The following is a 20,123-nucleotide window of genomic DNA, read 5'->3' on the forward strand; positions in this document are numbered from 1 at the left end:
CTACTATGTTATTTCTTGGCTGCTGCTGGTTGCAGGATCCATTCTCAGATACAAGAACCCAGTTTTCATTTTCAGGTGTGTTGCCCCATCTCTGTGAGAAAGTTATACAACACACCAGGTCCTCTATCAGTCCATCAATTAGGGTAAGGCTCACACTGAAGTTTCAATGCCACCTGCCTTGCTGACTGCAACACGTTTCCCTTGCCCTGAAAAATGGAACACTGGTCCAACCACAACCACCCACCATTCTACAGTGAATACCTTTTCACTAATTCCCTGATCACCTCCCAGGAGTCATCTCAGCTTCTCTCCACAGGTTTCTCTTTTACCCAAAAAACTGCTACTTGCTCCTCTTCTGAACATTTTTCTCAGTTTCTTTCTTCAGCTCACACCCTCATCCTGCAGTAAGTTTTTAATTCTTGCCTCATCAGCTTACAATGGCTGCTTCCAATATATCTGCTGTATTTTCAGTGTGTACCTGTCACATGTCTATGATTTGGAAGAAGCACATCAAAAATTATCAACGTAGACATGTATCAGAAATGGACTCTTTAAATATTTTTCACTATGAAAACTGCAGTGAAAGTTGCAGTTCCTGTTTTGTTAGTGTCCAAAATATTGCATATAATGTGCATCAACACAGTCCTGCCCCTCACCATACCCAATCAGTTTACATTCGGAAAGTCTGGCATTTTACCTTTTTGATTTCAACTCTGCACAAATTGTAGTAACCAAATCTTTAGCTCTAGTTATGCAACTTAACCCATTAATTGTGAGATATTTCCATCTTTTAAGCACTGAAATACTACAAAAATTCAGCCAGACAGACAGGCACATAACCTTCAGCATAACTCTGCATTCACATATTTGCTTGATCTTATTTGATATCTTCCCTCCCCATAGTACGTAGGCTTTGAGTACTGTTCTGTGATGTTAAGCAATTTCATTAATGTCCCAGCCAATGTCTGACTGAGTAAATACAAAACATTTTACCTGTATAGTCATTTGTTCCATGACACTATTTGAGCTCTTACCTTAGTAAAATTATTCAAGTGACCTAATTTTCTCATATTTGACACGCCTTGTAATTTGGCCACATTTTGGAGAATCTCTCTCATATTATCACAAGGGTCTGCAAAAGAAAAGAGGTTATTAGCAGATACAGCAGAAGAAAAGAAAAAATGAAGAAAAATCTAAACGTGCATTCGACATGCAGTTTCATACATGTAATAGGTAAACTCTCCTGATTCCAGGGATGCAAAGCACTTTTGCTCCAAAAAGCATCAATCTGATTTATGCTAGGGACTAAAACCCGGCATACCTGAGATCTGCAGAATAAATGCTAAAGGCCATGGAAGACAGACTTTACTTTAAACCAGATTTTAATCAGTATCTTGGATTTGCAGTTGACAAAGAGATCCATTTAGTGTCTGAAATGCCAATCCCTACATCTTGTGATACAGGTAAATTAACAACTTAACCTTTAATCCCCTTGCAATTTGAAGACAAAGTAAGCTGAAAAACAGAAGCTAAAACATAGCATGTTACTGGCACACCACATTATTCCTTTCCTTTCCTCCACACAAAGGGTTGGTGGGATTCTGGAAAGATGAGATCTCCTCTCTGGTCCCCACATTAATTGCTTTCCATGCTTTCAATGTTTTAAATAGAGGCTAGGCCTTTCCAGTGACATAGGACGTGAACTACAAGGTAAACAAAAGGCTTAAGAATGTATTCTTTCTTAAGGGTCTACCATCACAACAAAAACAGATGAACAAAAAAATGCCACCCACAAACCACTATTCATACACCAACTGATGACCCTGCATTCTGCTAGAAAACAGAAAATGAGTACCATGATGAGAAGAGACACATTCTTATCCCACTTCTGGAATTAAGGCTGGAATTGAGGCAGAGTGGAACAAGCAGCAGAGTGTGGCTGGTCCCAGGGAGCTGCACAGAGAGCTACTGTAATAGTCACTGAAGTAAGTTCTGTATGTGGTGGTACTGTGGCAGGGCAGTTTTTAAAAGGTTCTATCATTTATGTTGTGTATTTACAGTATTTATAAAGGGACTTCATTTGATGCAGAATTCTCATGGAGTTTTAGATTAGATGCTGAGGATAGGTATCAGCAGCTTGAGATATATGAAAAACCAAGGCTATCCTGAAGATGCAAACTATTGAAAGTAATACATTACCAAAAACAATAAATAACTGCACTGCATAAAATGAAGTCTTTAGAACAAGCCTGAACACCAGACATCTAAAAGGCAGCAAAGAGAGAGCTTTTGAGTGTGGTGTCCCACACTAAATGCAGTACAAAAAACTTGCCTCCTACTGCAGAATGGAACAGCTACAGCTGAGTTTGTGTCATAGACGAAGTCTTTTACCTTCCTGTTCTTTGTAAAAGTGTGTTTGTGTATTTTTCATTATGCAAAGGAAATCAAGCATTGGAGATGTAAAGAAAGCAGTATCTTCCCTACCTCTCTACAAACCATGCTTTTACACTTCCTGTACTTGAAAAATGTAAACAAATTTAGAAAAGGAAACATAAGTAGCAACCTTACTAGGCTATATCCAGAATCTGTTTGGACAGACAAGATCTGTATTTGCACCATCATCAGAAATCAAGACATTATTTAAAATTATGACACTTACAGGTAGGCACCCAAATTGAAGTGTACAAACCTGTTAACCCACTGTAGTCAATGAAGATTCTGTCTATGAGCCAATGAAATCAAATGCCATCAGCTTGATTAGCTGCAAGATGCCTACTCAAGTGTAAGGTAATCGATTGACTGTGGTGTTTATAATGGAACTTTAGTACATGTAGAGACATGCTACTGTCACACCATATAATTCTGGTAATGTTCAAACAAAACAAAGGAACAGCAAGATTTTGGGAAGACTAGGTAAGTTCTTAAACATGGGAATCTGTATCTATTAGCACCAGCCTGATTCAAAAGGTCCTTTTCCACATATCTACTCACAACATATGCCAAGTCAGCCATCAGATATACGAGTATGGACACAGCTATCTTGCACTGCTGTGCAGTATGCACAGTAAAACCAGGTATCTAATAACTTTGAATTTAAATTGGAATATGTGCATGGACCTCTTTGCATCTCTAGGAAAAAAGAAAAAAAAATCTTTGATATGATACAGAAATTAGAGACTGGATCTGTATCAGGTATAGGATTCCTCTGCACAATTTGCTTTTCCATGGCTTAACTCAGTTTAAGGGGTTTGCAATAGCACAAGCCATAAAATAATGGAATGGTTTGGATTGGAAAGGACTTTAAAGTATCACCTCATTCCCTCCCCATGGGCAGGGAATCTTTCATTAGATCAGGTTGCCCCATCTAACCTGCCCTTGAACTCTTTCAGGGATGGGGCACATTGAAAACAAGTAGTTTGGATTAGTTATGGCACTACAAATAGTTTACATCGTATCGTTCCCTTAATTTCAAGAGAACATAACAAGAGAGGAGAATTATTTCCTCATAACCTGGTTTCTTTGAAAGTACAGTTTGGCTCATATCTATGCTTCAGCCTGCCTTGGGCAATGTGTGGGAATTTCCCTGGCACACAACACTTTTGGACCTGTAGAATTCCCTGTTATGCGACAAGAAAGATCCCAGGTGAGCAGTTTTAGAGCAATATAATTTTCCAAAATGACTGAAGGTACGCTTTAATTTTGAAAGTGCAGATGGCTACACATGCACAATAAATCCCCACAAAAACTAAGCTTGCCATGTGGACAGGAAAGACCATGGGACTAGCCCAGAAAACCTCTGGTGCAATGGACATTCTTATTTAGCTATCTGATAAAGCTGGACACTCAGAAGTGCCCAAGTTATCCTGTATAAAAAGGCAGTTAGCTTGGATGTGAAGAAATAAGGACACAATGATATTATAATTCTGTAGCAATGATAGATCTATATAATAAGGACGCCTAAATAAAATGTGTACTAAAACCATTTTCCTCTATTTTTTGCATGAAAAACTGCAGTTACAGCAACTTTTTCCTCATCATGTCCTCTTTCAGTTGAGAAAAAACTAATTTTTAGAGACTGAAAAGTTTGAGGAAAGACATGTTTGTGGTGCTTATCAGGGCAGTCAGGTATTTTCCAGAAGCTTTATTAGCAGGTAAGTAATTAGAAGCAAACTGGGGGCTCAAGAGCAAAACCTACAACACTGTAGGAAAACTGAGAACATGAATGAAATTTCCACTACTGAACTGATGATATAAATACAGCAAGTTAGCTGTCTCACTCTTCAATCCTATCAAAACAAATTCTGCTGCAGAAAAACAAGACAGTAAAGAAACAATGACCCTCTCATAGTACATTACCTCCCAAGGAATTAAAATAACAGAAGCGTTTTTGGTCAAATATTGTCAGGTGAATTCTTGTTTTAAACTTCACAAGAACCTTCCCACAAAAAGTATCATATAAAAAATTCAACAAAATAACTGACATACTAACTTAAAGGAAAGACTGGCTATCTTGTTTTTCCTTCTTTTGAAAATGCATCATACATTACAAAGAAGTAGAAAATTTTTATGACTTACTCACGTGTGACTTATTTTCAATAAAAGTAAAGCCAGTAAGGAAGGTAGGTAGGCCTAAGAAAATTTCACGTCACAGATGTAAAAGAATTTAAACAGACTTCATAGGTGATTTGACCAATCAAGTGGTGATTGTCTGTCCCTCACATTGAAATGGGCCTGGAAACAGACTAAATACATTCTGGATTCTAAAAACCAAGCCATGTGGCCTTCCTGTACCCACAGATCAGATCCAGCACTGTATATCTTCTTGTCACAAAATCTTACAAAGGCACTATAAAATACCAAGTAATACAGAAATAGCAAAAAACATAGCGCAAAATCACAGACTGATCTTCTTCTTCACAGCCTTAACATTTTATTATCAAGGTTAACAGTTCACCTTGGTATTGACAAAGACTTTTTTGTTGTTGTTTGGTTTTTTGCTTGTTCAGTTTTTTGGTTGATTTTTGTTTGCTTTGTTGAGGGGGGGGTGGGTTGTGGGGAAGAGGAAGGGGCTGCTGTTGGTGTCTCACAGATGCACAGAATATTCTAAATTGGAAGGTACCAGAAGAACCACTGACTCTACTGACTTTACTCTTTAGGAAATGGCTTCAGGGATTGAATTCAAAGCCCTGGTGTTATTAACACAATGCTCTAGTCCACTCAGCTAACTGGTGTTGTATGTGTTAAGGACCCCAATTCATATCACTGCTGCAGAAATTTCTTAGCTCTTACTCTCTAGCTCCTCAGAAGTTCCTGTTTTATATCTAAAAGCGAAAACCAAGAGAAGCTACTTATTATTTTAAGACCCCCTCTAAAGTCTATTCTTTCCTGACTCACTTCAGTTATCACTGATACACTGACCCTTGTTGGGAGAAATTTCTTCACCAAAAGAGTTGTCAAGCACTGGAACAAGCTTCCCAGGGAAGTAGTTGAGTCATCACCCCTGGAGGTAATTAAAAGATGCACAGACGTTGCACTTAAGGGACACAGTTTAGTGATGAACTTGGCAATGTCAGGTTTACGGTCGGATTCGATCAAGGGTCTATTGCAAACAAAATGATTCTATGATCTCCAGCTGGCCCACAGCAGCAACCACATATCCTCACATTCTTTCCCATAGTGCTTCTGAGGGTGGAGCTGTGTAAAATGACTAAACAGATCTTACAGCTTTCTTCTGACAAAAGATGCAGAACCCCTTCCCATACTTTCCTTCCCTCTCCTGTCCCACTGTACAATGTACTCTTATGCTTTACACTACCTTCAGTACCCATCTTCAAATTCACAATAAAATTATCCTGCCAAGTATCTCAGCAGAATCCCTTTCTTGTTCTTCTATGTTAGCTCTCTACTGAGTTACTGACTCAAACTGAATACTCAACTCTTACAAAACCCATTCCGAAGTAGCTGGAGCACTGAGCCATTCACAGGTAGAAGCAAGACATACCTGTTCCACACGACACTCAGTAGAAAAAAGACACCATTTTTTTTACCTAGACTTTAAAACTGGCAAGCTGCCCCAATTATTATACACAAAGCCACTTCACTCAAACACCATCTAAAAACTTGTTGATACATATAAAAATTGCAAGTCAGCCCATTTGCGTCCTGCAGCAACAGCTTAGCTTGCTCATCATTATTCTCATTTTCTCTCTGACTGCTTTTTGTTGGACAGCAAAATCTGAAATAGCACTAGTTGCTCTCTTTACTTCTGTTACCCTAAACACAGTTTCTCACCCACAATGCTTGGCACTAACACCCTGAATTTAAAATTATAATCTTCAGCACAGAGCAAAGATGGTGTTTTTTTTTAAAAATCCAGCCTCAAGACCCCATGATTCTCTATGCCTAAAAGTAATTCATAGATGCTGGATATTAAAAATCTCCAATGTTTTGTTGTTTGTTTTTAAACTCTCATGACCTTTTGAGGCTTGACTCATTTTTTCACCCCTTCAGGATTGTGACATTGTTTTTCCCCAGTGAGAACCATGATGCACTCTGACAGATCCCATTCTCCAGAGAGAAAGAACACGACATTAGTCCTGCTACACAAAACAGCTAGCGCTCCATCTAACGCAGGGATGAAATAGGACCAGCAATAGCTGTATTAGCACAAGTGACGACTCTTCTCGCCTGAGAGATTTAGCAGCATTGTTTGACCACATTCAGTATGCTAGAAGCATGCCAATTCGCTGTTCTGTTATGCACATGCAAATGAAAATGGAAAAAAAAAAAATAAAATGGTAGGCTTCAGCACACAAATAATTCAGTAACTCTGAAGCCAGGCATGAGTTAAACTGAGGAGTGTGTACTATATGCATCACTTGGTAGGTTCTAAAACAGTACACAGTACTGTATGCAATAGCCAATGTATATATATATATATATATATACAGTAACTCTCAAGTGAGAGACTACACTAACAGCTGATGACACACCTACTAGAATCACATGGCCAAAAAGTTAAATAAATACTAAGTATTTCTACATACTTCCTTTAAAGAAGGAAGTTGTACTTCACTACAGTCAAGCATCTCACCATTGACAACACAAGAGGTATCTTTCTCTTACTGAAAGAATCACAGTAATGACTGGAAAATTCTGGTGAACCTCCTACATACCTCTATATTTACTGGATATTTTTTAAGTGTTAATGCCATGCAATTGCATATTGTTAAGCTGTTCTTAGTAGTGTGTTAAAGTACATGCTGCCAAAACAAAGGAAGTTGAGCGAAATAAATAAACTAGAAACATGAATGCACTGTTCTCCACTTCCACTGAAACAAGTTTTAAGTTATTAAAAACTGGGAAACATTAGAAATCAGTTACTTAGATGTGCCTATGTAACCATACGATAAGTAACCAGCCTTCTAAAAAACATTTTAATCAAGACCTTTAATAATGAAATGAGACATCAGTGGTAAGTCATATCCTACCATTATCAATTATCAATTTAATACTATAAAATAACAAAATACCATTAAAAAATCAGGACAATTATGTCATCCTCTTGATATTAAAGTATTCTTAATTTACATTTAATTCAAAATGCAGAAACTACACAGAAAACCTGAGAATACGAAAGATGAGAAAGCTACATGAAAAAAGCTATCTCTGTGACACAGATCACTCCTGCATTATTTGTATTAACACATCAACTCTACTTTGCCAGATTAAAAAAAAAAATTGTGCATGAACAATTAACATTCAATGTGCGATCTTCCAAAAACACAGTAATACATGTTCAGACTGAAGGTATGTCTTAATTTATAGTGTAAGAACAGAAAAACCTGTCTGCTTCTAGTATCAAGTTAACGTAGCTATGTTGAAAAATGTACTTAATACTAAACCAGATGGACATCCTCTACAATCATAGTAAAAATTCTGCTATCACACTTGAAGCCATAAGGTGGGAAATACGTTTTACTGTAAAAGTTTTGCCAAAGACTTGAAAATTTTAGACTAAAAAAATCCACACATGTATCAAGTTTTATCAGTTAATTGAGAGTTAAAAAGTACCTATGACTAAAAGAGTGATTTCAGCAGAATGCCTTAGAGATTTATTTAGTTTAGATCCATAGCTTTGACTGGGGAAACCATACAAAGAGCACTTTATTTTGAATATATGCAAGTTCCAGTAACTCATGTTCATTAAAACAGAAAGCAAACAAAAACTAAGAACCCAGACTATTTTCACCCTTGTTGCTTAAGAAAGATGTGAATATATGAAACAGGCTCACTAATATGGAAGAAAGTACACATTCCCTCTTTCATGGCAGTCAGCAAAGAAAGTCACAAAACTGTTCTTCTCCCTACATCACTCAGGTAGAAACTAACCATCCCATATACAAAAATGCATATGAACTAGAAATCAGTGGAAAAGACAGAATATTCACGGTAGGATCCAGAAATCACTAGAACTTCAGAAAAATAGGAAATCACATATCAGGGTTACTTTGGCACACACATGCTTCTGAAAACAAGTAAGTAAAATTTAAATGCTTACTGAGATTGTACGTATTTCTCTTTTGCAGATGTGCATAGATGTCGTAAATTTAAGGATTTTTTTTGTTTAAATTTTAATATCCTACGTATATATAAAGGTGATAGGAAATAAATAGTGTGGTGTTGCAGTCAGCTTGAAGGGTAGTTCCAAAACAGACTGCTTTCCAAAATGTTGTCTATATATTATTTCTAACCAAGACCCTGAGATTGTATCTATAGAAAAGTCATTCTTACATCCTCACCTTGGAATTATGTTAATTATTCCCCATGTGTGATCTTGTGTGGCAGTTTTGTAAGCAGTACTGTTTTACTGCTAAAACTCCTGAGAAATGGGTTTCATAGCTGAAATGTTAAAAGCTTTCCCAAGACAGAAAGAGAAAACTGAAGGACCATTCCAAAGGATAGCTACGAGGCTGACTTGAAAATTTATTATATACAGTTTTTGATAAACAAACTATTCTTTAAATGCTTTATAACAATACAAAAATCCAGTGTTCTGCATAAGCTTCCTCAAAGACGAATTATGAAAATACTATTAAATACTATTAGTTAAGACTATGTAAGGTACCAAGGCATATTAAAAAAATATTTCTTTAAAAAAAACTTGTCTATTCATAGCAACAAAATGTTTAATTTAGTCCTCCATTTAAATTTACAGTTATATCCTCAACTCCCAGGAAGACATGATGTTGATGACAAGAATCATAGCAATAAGTTTTGATATGTATCGAGTCTTTGTGAATTACAAACTTATTCCCAGCTCCCTGCCTCTCACCCCTCAAAAAATCCTACCACAATGTCATCTCTCTGCACTACAAGATACACAACTATAACTACTGTATATTATCATGATTAAAACTAAACTGGAATTATAGTCTCTTTAAATTTCTATCATGACCACTTAATAATACACAAATATGAATTATGCTGAATACAGGATAAATTTAGGAAGAACTTCCTCTAAACTTTCAAAAGCTCAGATGTTTAAAAGAAAAAAGAGAAAGGAAAAAAAAAAAAAAAAAGAAAGAAAAATACCAGAGCAGGTCAAAATGCTGGAGGCTGGGGAACATTCCATAACTGTGTGACTATGCATTTGTTTTTCCTGTTGTTCTGCTCTCTTCTCTGCAACAATTATCAACTACTGCCAAGGTTGGAGTGACCCAGTACAACTGTTCTTATGGTCAAGAGCCAGTAAAAGCCTTTCCCAGATTTACAAAATTGCTTATGTCGGTACACAAATCAAATTAATACTTCCCAGAACATCAATGATGAATCTGAATGGTGAATGTAAGCTTATTGTAATGGTTGAGAAAATTATCTTTAGTTCTTCCAACCCATTTTCTTCTTTTCTGCTACCACTTCTAGAAGTAGAAATATCAGGATGGTCGTAATTTTCAGCTGTTTTAATAAAATGCTTTGGCTTCCTGACATCCTGCAACTAATACTTGGAGAGAGAACCAGGCAAACCTGGTTTCAAAACCACTCAAGACAATTTTGATGACATATTTATCTGAATATTATTAAACTGAAATGTGATCCTATTCTACGACTGTTTTCTCACTTAACATTCTGATTCTTCTCCACATCATTTTAATATGTTCAAGAAAGCATAAATGTTACATGGCTCTTACTAATAAACTGAAAGCTGTCAGGAAGTAGCCACTGTCCCCAGAAATATCCTGTTACATAGGGTATCATGTAAAGAAGTCCATCAAAATTAGCAGATGTAGGATCACCCAGTGTGCCAATAGGACACAACTAGGAACTACAAGTAATTCACAAACAGCACTGACTGCACTTTCACTGACAGGAAAAATTTAAACTGCAGCCAGTGTCATGTGCTAATTTCCCCATCCTAAAATGCTATAACCAGAGGATTTCAAAACAGTGCTGATTGATGATATCTGTGGTCTTCCCTCATAGTAAGGAAGAGGAGGCAATGTCCATGCATCACAAAGGCGATACAGTCACATTGCTGTGACCATTCAAGACTTCTACTCCTCCTGAAAAAGGACAGGAAGTGTCAGTCATATTTATAGATTTAATGAGATCTAAATACAATTCTCTGAAGACAGCAGACACCTAATCTGTTGGTCAATCTCAATTTAGAAAAACCTGCTGAAATAACAGGCTAAGCTAAAAACTGAGCTGCAAATGCCACATTTATAGATACAGCAAGATTTTTTCTATTTCATTTTTTGTACTTCATAAAAAAAACCCAGAAGTCTACCCACCACACACACATATGGTTTGCATAAAGAAGGAGATGAACACATTCTAAATTCTCTAGATATGAGGTTGCTCAAACTGAATTCTGACTTCACTGATGTTCAGGAGGTAACAAAGGAATAAGATTACTTACAGATTTAATAATTTGTTTTTAAGTAAGTAATTTCTAGGCAACAGCTGTTCCTGATAGTCCTCCATTCTGATGAAGTAATTATTTTTAAATACACGTATTTATTTATAGTCTATGTACACTTCAAGCAGGAAAGCAATCTTCTATGCAGCTAAAAAAACCCAAACAAAGTCCCCGTGTTGTTCACTGTACACCTTTATGTGAAGAGATTAATGAAATTATTCTTTTTCACTCTTACAATTATTGTGTATTTTTCCATAAATCAAGGCCATATTTTTTGCTTTAAATACCTTAACTCTGTGCATAAATAACTCCTAGCAATCATTCTGTAGTCTCAAATCAACAGAGGTAGCTCATTTCACAATGAACACTTATAGAAATAGGGCACAGAGAAGTAGTTCATTTCAGCCAAACAACTCCTAACTCAGAGGCGCCATTTCAAAGATGGCAAGTAACATCATCTTTACCATTCTGCTACCCTTTTTCTCTTGGACTTAAATGGTTACTGCAAGTATCATGTATAAGCAGCATGAAATTATGTTCTCTAGCCATTCTTCCAACTGAAACAGAATTAAAAATTTTTGTTGTGCATTTAAGACAATTAAGCACATTTCTAGTAAACAAGCAAATAAATAAATAAACCTAAAACTGTATTTCTGAAATGTTGCAGGAGCAACCACCTGAGTGAATTATCATATGTACCCAAACCCATCACTGTAAATAGCAGTTTAACTAAAATGAGATTAGAAGTCTAGTGATGAACAAAACCAGTAAATTTAGAAAAAAAAATCACCCCTTTTAGGAAAATGTTCATAAAGGCTATCACTCAGGTTAATTTTTTAATGAACAACATTGATTCAAAGGCTATTACTGTTCAGGTAGAATTCAGGTGAAGAGATTTCCTTAGTATATTTACTTACCAAAACTTATGCAGGCCACTGCTGACACCTAGAAAGCTTTCAAGTATGTGCTAGTAAAATTCAGTCACATAACTAAAAATATAACTTTAAGTATTTTTTTGTTGTTGTTCTTTGGGATTGGGTTCTGTGTTTTGTTTTGGGGTTTTTATACTACTTTTTTTAATTTATGCATTTTTACCAGTGTTCCTCCTTTACCTCAGACACAAAGATTTGAGGAATACACTTTTCACTAATCATACTCTGAAGTTTTGCTTCCAAAATTTTCCATCATCACACCAGATGATAGGCAAATGAAAAAAAAAATTCTGCAACATATACAAACATATGCCAACATTACCGACTCTTAAACTAGAATATATGCATTTTTTTGTGACAGTTATAAGTGCTCCAGTTAAAAATTTGACAAGTATCATCCAGCACTTGTGTAGCAGTGTTATATTACTTACCTTCTGTATCAGAAGTATTCACAGGAGCACTGATCAGTGTGAGAATTTCCCTTCACTGCTGTATAAGCATCTGCCTGCCTGAATGCAGGTAAAACACTTCCAAAGAAAAGCAAACTTCTTATTTTATCTGATCTTTTGTGTAGTTATCTAAGCCCCAAGACACATGTTCTTGTCTTAGATCAAGAAGGTAGCCAGTGTTAAAAGTAGATGACTTGTGTCATTTACTGTTTTAAAAAAGAATTCTCAGAATGTGTTTCTACTAGTATAAAAGTTAAGAAAAACTTATCTGATTTTTCAGTACATTTCCCCAAGTCAGTGATCATTTCAGCATCAGTTCTTACGCTCGAGCATTGCTCTTTTCTGCAGTGTCTGAGTTTATGTGGATATTAAGAGTAAGAAAACTGCAATTTTAACTATGACTATTTCACTTCCTACCACTTTAAAGAAAAATAACTGTACCTGATGTTAAGCTTCTCTTCTATGTTATTAGGGTAAAACTCCTGAGATTTTTAGGTAACTGGTGAAGTACAGATGAAGGTCAACAGCCTGGGCAAGCAATGCATTTCTTTATGGACAGGAGATGGTTGACATAGCTTCCTTGTTTAGTGTATTTATGATGAGGGGTGTGTTCTTTTACACAGCATCTACACTGGATAGACTTTAACAGTAAAAAATGCAGAAACTAAGCATCACTCTAATCTCTAAGTGGGATGCTGCGAAGCAACAAAAAAACTTGAACAATATTTATGACAAAGACTCATATATCAAGAAGGCAGCAGGAGATTTTGATACTTCAGCACTTGGGGAAGAAGGAAGAATGTAGAAGAAAGTTGTGAAAACACAGCATTGCTAAAACATCTAAGAAGGTTTTTGGATCAGTATATTGACACCGATCCAAATCATAGAACAATCTCTTGTAACAGAAAGTACAAGATCTTAGAACAGTCATTTTATTCTCTGACCACAGCAGCAAGAACAAAGAACCCACACACAAAAACAAATTTAGAGGTGCTATACACAAACACTTTAAAGACAGATATAAGGGCAGATCTTCAAAGACATGGTAGTACCCAATCCCTAGAGAAATCTTAGCAACAGATAAGCAAGCCATATGATTTTGAAGTGGTCTTTTGCTGAAATTTTTCCTTCATTAAAAATGTTGTTCCTGTTTTGAAGAAATGGAAAATGGAAATATTTTAAGCACACACCATCTTAGTAGTTCTAAGTCTTAAGATTATAAAAGCAGTGCTTAGGAAGCAAAGCCAAAGGTACAGAAGTGTTATTAATCTATCTGGGACAATGCACTATACAATTCCAAAACAACAGTCAACTAAAGCACAAGTGCAAGCACAAGTGCAGAGAGGAAAGTTAAGTGTACGACTTAATTCTGAAGTGCATGTATTCAGTACTTTAACTCTCTTACTTTTAAAACCTATCAAAGGCTTACACGTTGCCAAAATGTTAGCAGGCCACCATCATTGATCACTTTCTCTTTGCTCCCCCTATATAACAAAAAACTTCAACATACAAAAATAATGCAGTATAACATTTCTTGGTCAGCAAAGTAAGAGGTCTCTCCAACTGTTTTTGCCTCCTTGAATACTTCATGCCTCAAGAGAATGAATAAAAAATGTTACTAATGACCTTCTCACAACTATTACAGTTTCTGCTACAGATTCTCAAACAAGGGAGCAAAAAACACCTACTGCTCTATGTGACCTTCTCAAGCACAACATCCCGCTATAGCTACCCATGAAAATGATGGCATACTGCAAAGGGAGGGTGAAAGGTGCCCACACATTTTGATTATTTGGCTATTTTTAAAACACTGTTTCTATCATGTGGTGGAGCCCCACTTCTCCACATTTTCAAGCCAGGCCACATTTCCCAGAGGTATTACACAAAAAAAAAACACCTAAAGGCTTTCTGTAAGAGTTGCCATTAGAGTGGAAGAACTGCCTCTGAGCCATCAAGAGTATGAACTAGCTGCCATTTCTATAGTGGTTTCCTTATTGCCACACTGCAAGCAATCCAAAGGGGTTTTTTTCCTCCTTCCCCCACTATTCGAGCTTTCGGTATCAGATGTGTGCTCTGTTCCTCCTGGCTTCTTTCATACTGATGAAGGAAGCTGGAAACAGTATGGTCATCAAATCTCAAGCTGATTTTGGAAACAAAATTCATCCAGCCTTCTTTAACTATCCCACAAATAACCCTTAAAAATGCCCGACATTTCTGTGGGCTGTAAACTGCAAATAGCATCCCGAGATGTTTGCCCTGCATGCAATGCATTACAATTTACCATGTGGGAACATGGAATCAAATACTACACACTTTAAAATTATGCAAGCACAGTAAGAAAGGTAACACCATTTAGACCTCATGAAGTTAAATGGAACTGCTTTATGTTTTATTATTACCTACATGACAGGAAGAAATGAAGGCAAAAAAGGAAAAAGAGTATTTTCTCAGATAACACTACGTCAATTTTGTGGTATCAGTGTCAGGGAGAAAAAAAAACAACCAGTTTTCTCAGTTGCTGCTTTGTTCATATATGTCCTGTGTTAGTCAAAAGACTCAACACCTACAAAATATAGTTGGCTGTACAAGAAAAGTTGATAAACCAAAGTAAAATCTTGTAATGCATGTTTTTAAATAATAAATGAAAAGTACTATTGCTTGAGATAGGTACATTTCAGTTACTTAAAGAGTACACTATCAGCAAGTGAAGACTGTTACCCTCAAGGAGGAAATTAATACATACAGGCACAAACAGGACTCTAGTCAACTTCAGTATGCAGCTGGCACCCCTGCGCTGGTAAGAAAACTCTATCTGAAAATTTCCTAACAGCCAGTGCAACCTCTGAGCTACAGGATTCCAAGAAAATAGGGATCCCTTGAAGGAAGATGAGCCTGACTACAGGTAATGAACCATCAGACTACTCTCAACTAGCCAAGTTCCAAACTACTTAAGCTTTCAAGACTTAATGACAACAGCCAAAATTCCAGCAAAGGAAGAGGTGTTGGTCACCCAGCAGTATAAGGTGATTCAGTTACAGAGGTGAGCAAGGAATCACATAATGGCTTGGGTTGAGAAGGACCTTTCAAGGTCACATAGTCCAACCTCCCTGCAAAAACTTAGGAGCAAATGAAGTGTGGGTTACATATGCCCTTAACAGTGCCCAGAGCTCTAGTAGGTATATACACTTCTGTGATTCAGGTTCGAATGCCTGTGAAACAGTCAGAAACAAAGATAAGGTGCACAGTATTTGTGTTATGGTTATATATACAATGATGGCCAAAGTCAGTGGAAAAATTCCTACCAAATGCAGTAATCTGGTCAATACCTCCAATTGTTTTTTCTGGCCTTAGGAAGTTATGAGCTTGATTTCAGTAGTCTAATTAAACCAATCTCTCTCATCCTACTGTTAATTCCTTCCAGATGACTGCAGTGGGAGTTGTACCGGTGGTGAGTCTGTCCTTTTCCTTTTCTGTTCTATTCTGAACAGGTAATATAACACAAGGCCATAACGTGAGTGCTCTAAATCAAAATTATTAATTGCCATTTTGTAAGCAACAGAATACAGTACATATGATCTTCAGTAGACAAAAGCAGTCAGTCTACCCTGTATCTGCACCATTTTTTCTTGCTATACCAACATTATATACAAAAATGTTTATCCTGGGGACAATTTTTCCAGAGCTGATCAACCTTTCAGCAAAGTGGTTTTCTTTAAAAAGATTGATTAGAATTCCCTTAGAAGATGGACAGGGCTGAGTGGCTCAGAAACAAAATAAATAGAAAAAACACTCAAAAACAAACAAACAAATAAAACACATCTAAAAGAAACCAAACTAAAAACAACAAAAACCCCAACCAAAAAAAAACCCACACAAAAACCCCCAAAGAACCACTGCCCCAAAAGAAGTAGAAACAAACAACAGAAAAAGCGAACCACATACTTACTTTACATTATTATCTTTAACCAGGCAAATAAGCATAAACAGAAAGCCCATATATACCTACACAAACACTCAACATGCAGCATCCACCATCATACAAGATCGCTTTCATAAACATAATGTATCTTTTTTAAAAAGGCAAAGCACTGAGAAGCTCTACAAAATAAACCTAGTATAGCAGCCATGGTAAAAATTTGTCAAAAGCTTGGTGTCTTCTGGGAAAATGAGCCACCCTGTAACTACAGGACCAAAGAAAAGAGCAAACCAAACACATATAGAGCAATGTAGAGCACTCTGCAAGTAGCAAGACAGTTCTCCAGCCTTACTGTATGAAGAGCCAGGAAGAAGCAGAACCGAGAGCAGAACAAACTGGACTGCTCTCCCCACATCTATTATTTGTTTTGAAATTCTTAGTAACAGCACTGGCTTCTTGCATGGGAAGTATAGTCACCATACAGTCTACAGGTATGGACGAGTAAAGGGCTAACCTGTATGCTAAGTCATGGCATTACTAACAGGAACCTGTTCAAAATAAGGCAGTACCAATATAATTTATTGTGTTTGTAACAAAGAGGCCCCTGTAAATTGAAGCATATGGCTGAGGCTCTGTTTATGGATTCTCTACTTTGCACAAATCAGATATTTCACATTAATCAACACAAAGTTCAATTGTACTGGGAAACAAAAACCATTAGAACATTCTTTTAAGCTAATGCAAACGTGAGTCCTGGGGAAAGCTATGTGATCTGCACAAAACAGTGAATCAAAACACTGCGCTATTAGTACCAAATTAGGGTGACAAAATATTTAAAATAATTGCTTACATAACTATTGTAACAGCTGGAAAAACAAATACTCATTGTGCTCACCAGGGAAATCAAGTTATCATCTAGCTTAGTTAATGTCTTGCTGAGACTTTTAAGCTTCTTACTTTTGTTTCCTCTTTAAAATGCAGCTAATATCTACCATGCATATATGGTGCTATATATGTTACTGATCAGTCAGCTGTAGTTTTTCTAACAAAAAACCCAAAACTGTTGGGTTTTCGACATCTATATTTAAAGCAGCTTCTTATTCAATTTTCCCAGTGATTGTTCTTCTGTTATCAGAAGATATATTGCCACAATGCAAAGTACCTTTTTTCATTTATAAAAAATGAACACATGTATTAAAAATGTGGTTTGCATCTTACTCAAGAGCCTCTTTTACAACATGATACATGTGTAATAGTTGTACTGCTACTACTATGGGTCTCTTGGAATCAGCAGGCTGCTGAAAACACCTCATGGAAAATGACAATGATAGTCACCTATCAAATTCTGATTAGAAGATTTCAAACAAACCACATCTCAAAATTACCACTGCAGCATTTAAATTTTGTGAATTGTTCTTTCACCTCAAAACACTTCAGTATGCTACAGAACATAAAAAATTATTTAACCCATTCACTAAAATTCTAATTCTGCAGATTTCATAAAGAGGTAACATTGCTTACAGTAATAACTTTTTCATGTACTTAAACTGTGAAGACCTCCTTTCCACATTTTGCTGACGAAAGTTTCACTTGTTTTCATTTTTAAAGACAGCATTTCTACAAAGCAATCATGTTCATTGGGAGACAGAACGAGAAGAGTCTGTTTCTTTTAACTGAGGAAACGCCAGTAACTTTCCCAGTTATTGAAACATACTTGTAAATATGATATGTATACACAGAGATAACTTGTAGCCCACGATAAAACTGCATAATAAAGTAATTCTAAACACGGCTAACTTTGTGGGAAAAGAGAATTAGAGAAAGTATGATGCAGTATCAACAATTCCAAGCTGAAAACACTACTTCTACTGCTAGTATTTTTACTTCCTTTCCGTTTCACAGCCACTTTTATCTCATTGATTCTGTCATTTCCCTGCTTACTTCCCCATAAAATGGATCTATTCAGCTTAATAGCCATCCAGGATCTCCTGAAGCAGAACAGCTACACACCAACATCAACTTCATTCCATCCCCAGACCAGTATCCTCTGTCCCACGAAATATCGCTACTTCTGGAGCAGTAACATTCCAGCTTGCTTTTTGAATTTTACCCGTCTCTTTGGGAGGCCCTAACCCTTGTCTCAGTACTCAGCGAGGCAAGATCACATCCCTATACATGTGAGTAGGGACAGAGTACCTGTTATTCTGAGACAAAACTTCTTAGCGTGTAGCAGCGTTGCTTCCTTCCTCTTAACCTACCCCCTCTCCGGCACACACACATCTGAGAGCAGGGGAGGATGTTTGGAGCAATTTAATAAGCAAAAGGGAGATGAGCGGCTGCTGGTCTTGGAGCAAGAAGCTCAGGGCAAATGGGGTGGCCAGCCGGCCTAGGGCAGGCAGGGATACACGAGAAAGAGATGGAAACAGGAGCAGTGGCCGCTGCCGAGGTGCTGCTCGGAGGCGCACGGTGCGATCGGCCGGAGGGTCAGGCACTGTGAGCAACCCTGCCTGCGAGCAACATGGGTTTCAAGGGCAGCCCCAGCCGCGGCCGAGCAGCCTCAGCACGCACGCCAGGGAGGAAGGCGCCCCACGGCCCGGCCACGGCCCCGGCGCGGCCCCATGGTATCCGAGGAGCGGCTCCCACCCGCGGGCGGCTCCGCTCAGCCCCCGGCGGCGGCCTCGGCCCCCGCGCCCGCCCCACGGCACCACCAGGCCGCTCCGCTCCGCCGCGCCCCCCGCCTGCCTCGGGCGCAGCGAGGCTCGGACGCCCCCACCAAACACACCCCGCCCGTACCTCGGCTAAGATCGAGGGACACGTTCTCCTCACCGCTGTCGTTCCGACCTGCGGGGACGGGGGGAGAGAAGCACGTTAGACGGGCGGGGAGGAAGAAGCCGGGGACAGGGAGGAGAAAGGGAGGAGAGGAGCGGGGGGCGCCGGCGGGCAGCGTGGCGGTGCAGGCGCCGGCGGGGTTGCCCGCGGGACGCTCCTCACCTCGGATGCGGAGGTGCCTCAGCGAGCGGGCGCGGAGCGTCGCCGCCATGTTTGCGGCCCCGCAGCCACAACACCGGAAACCTCGCCCGCTCTCGCGAGGGGAGGCGCGTGGAACCGCCGACGCGGAGGGCGCCACCCCCCGCACCTCCCCCTCAGCGCGGGCGCGGGGCGGGCGCGGGAGCGGCCTGGCAAAAGAAATTACTCTTTTATTCCTTTTGTTTGTTTGTTTTTGTTTGTTTGTTTGTTTCGTTCTTTCTGGCTTTGCCCGCCCGATTTCTCGCCCTTGTGACGAGGTGGTAATTCACGTGGGTGCGGCGTGATCGTGGGCTTTTTACGCCGGATGTTTTCTGCTTCTTAAAGCGTGAAGTAATTAAAAACAGGAAAAAAGGAATAGCCTTTCTTCTCTTGTTTGGTTTGTGTTCAGCGGGTCTCTCTGTAGGCTCAAGTGTTGATCTACTTACTGATTTTTACACTGCTTTTACATTTGTGAAACTTAGTTAATAAAATATATGCATATTTAAATGCATATTTAAAATGCATGTTAAAAAACGAACAAACAAACCCAAAACCCCAACCAACCAACCAAAAAAACCTGAATAAGCCCCACCGAAAAAAAACCCAAACAATGTAATGGGGTCCCACTGCAAGAAACCATGCAGTGACATAGTGGCTCCTCTTTAGGGAGAAGTTTAAATTTGCTGATAGCGCCCCACATCACCCCACACCCCACCCTGATGCTATGGACAGACAAAGACAAGGCAAGTCCTTGCTCTCTGACATCCCAAATAATCTAAACCAAATCCAGAAAATAATAAAGTTTATGTGTGGAAGTAGCCAGCCTTATAAAAGTAGTTTCACAAGCTTAGATAACTGTTTTCCTGTCTTCTAGTCAATCAATTTCCACTCTGAATTTT

At 38.3% G+C, this 20,123-nt stretch overlaps 1 protein-coding gene across 1 annotated transcript in view; it reads right to left on the reverse strand.

Moving 5' to 3' along the window:
• The window catches only part of RICTOR (RPTOR independent companion of MTOR complex 2), a 75,778-nt gene extending 56,445 nt beyond the window's left edge, over positions 1–19,333 (reverse strand). Inside the window, exons 1-3 of the mRNA XM_015653041.3 lie at positions 19,210–19,333; positions 19,012–19,059; positions 1,035–1,132 (exon numbers count right to left, since the gene is read on the reverse strand). Of these exons, the coding sequence (XP_015508527.1) occupies positions 1,035–1,132; positions 19,012–19,059; positions 19,210–19,258 (195 nt within the window). The 5' untranslated portion in view covers positions 19,259–19,333. The remainder of the gene's footprint in view (positions 1–1,034; positions 1,133–19,011; positions 19,060–19,209) is intronic.
• Between the last annotated feature and the right edge of the window lie 790 nt (positions 19,334–20,123).

Source organism: Parus major, chromosome Z (assembly GCF_001522545.3).
Source record: "Parus major isolate Abel chromosome Z, Parus_major1.1, whole genome shotgun sequence".
Taxonomy (NCBI): domain Eukaryota; kingdom Metazoa; phylum Chordata; class Aves; order Passeriformes; family Paridae; genus Parus; species Parus major.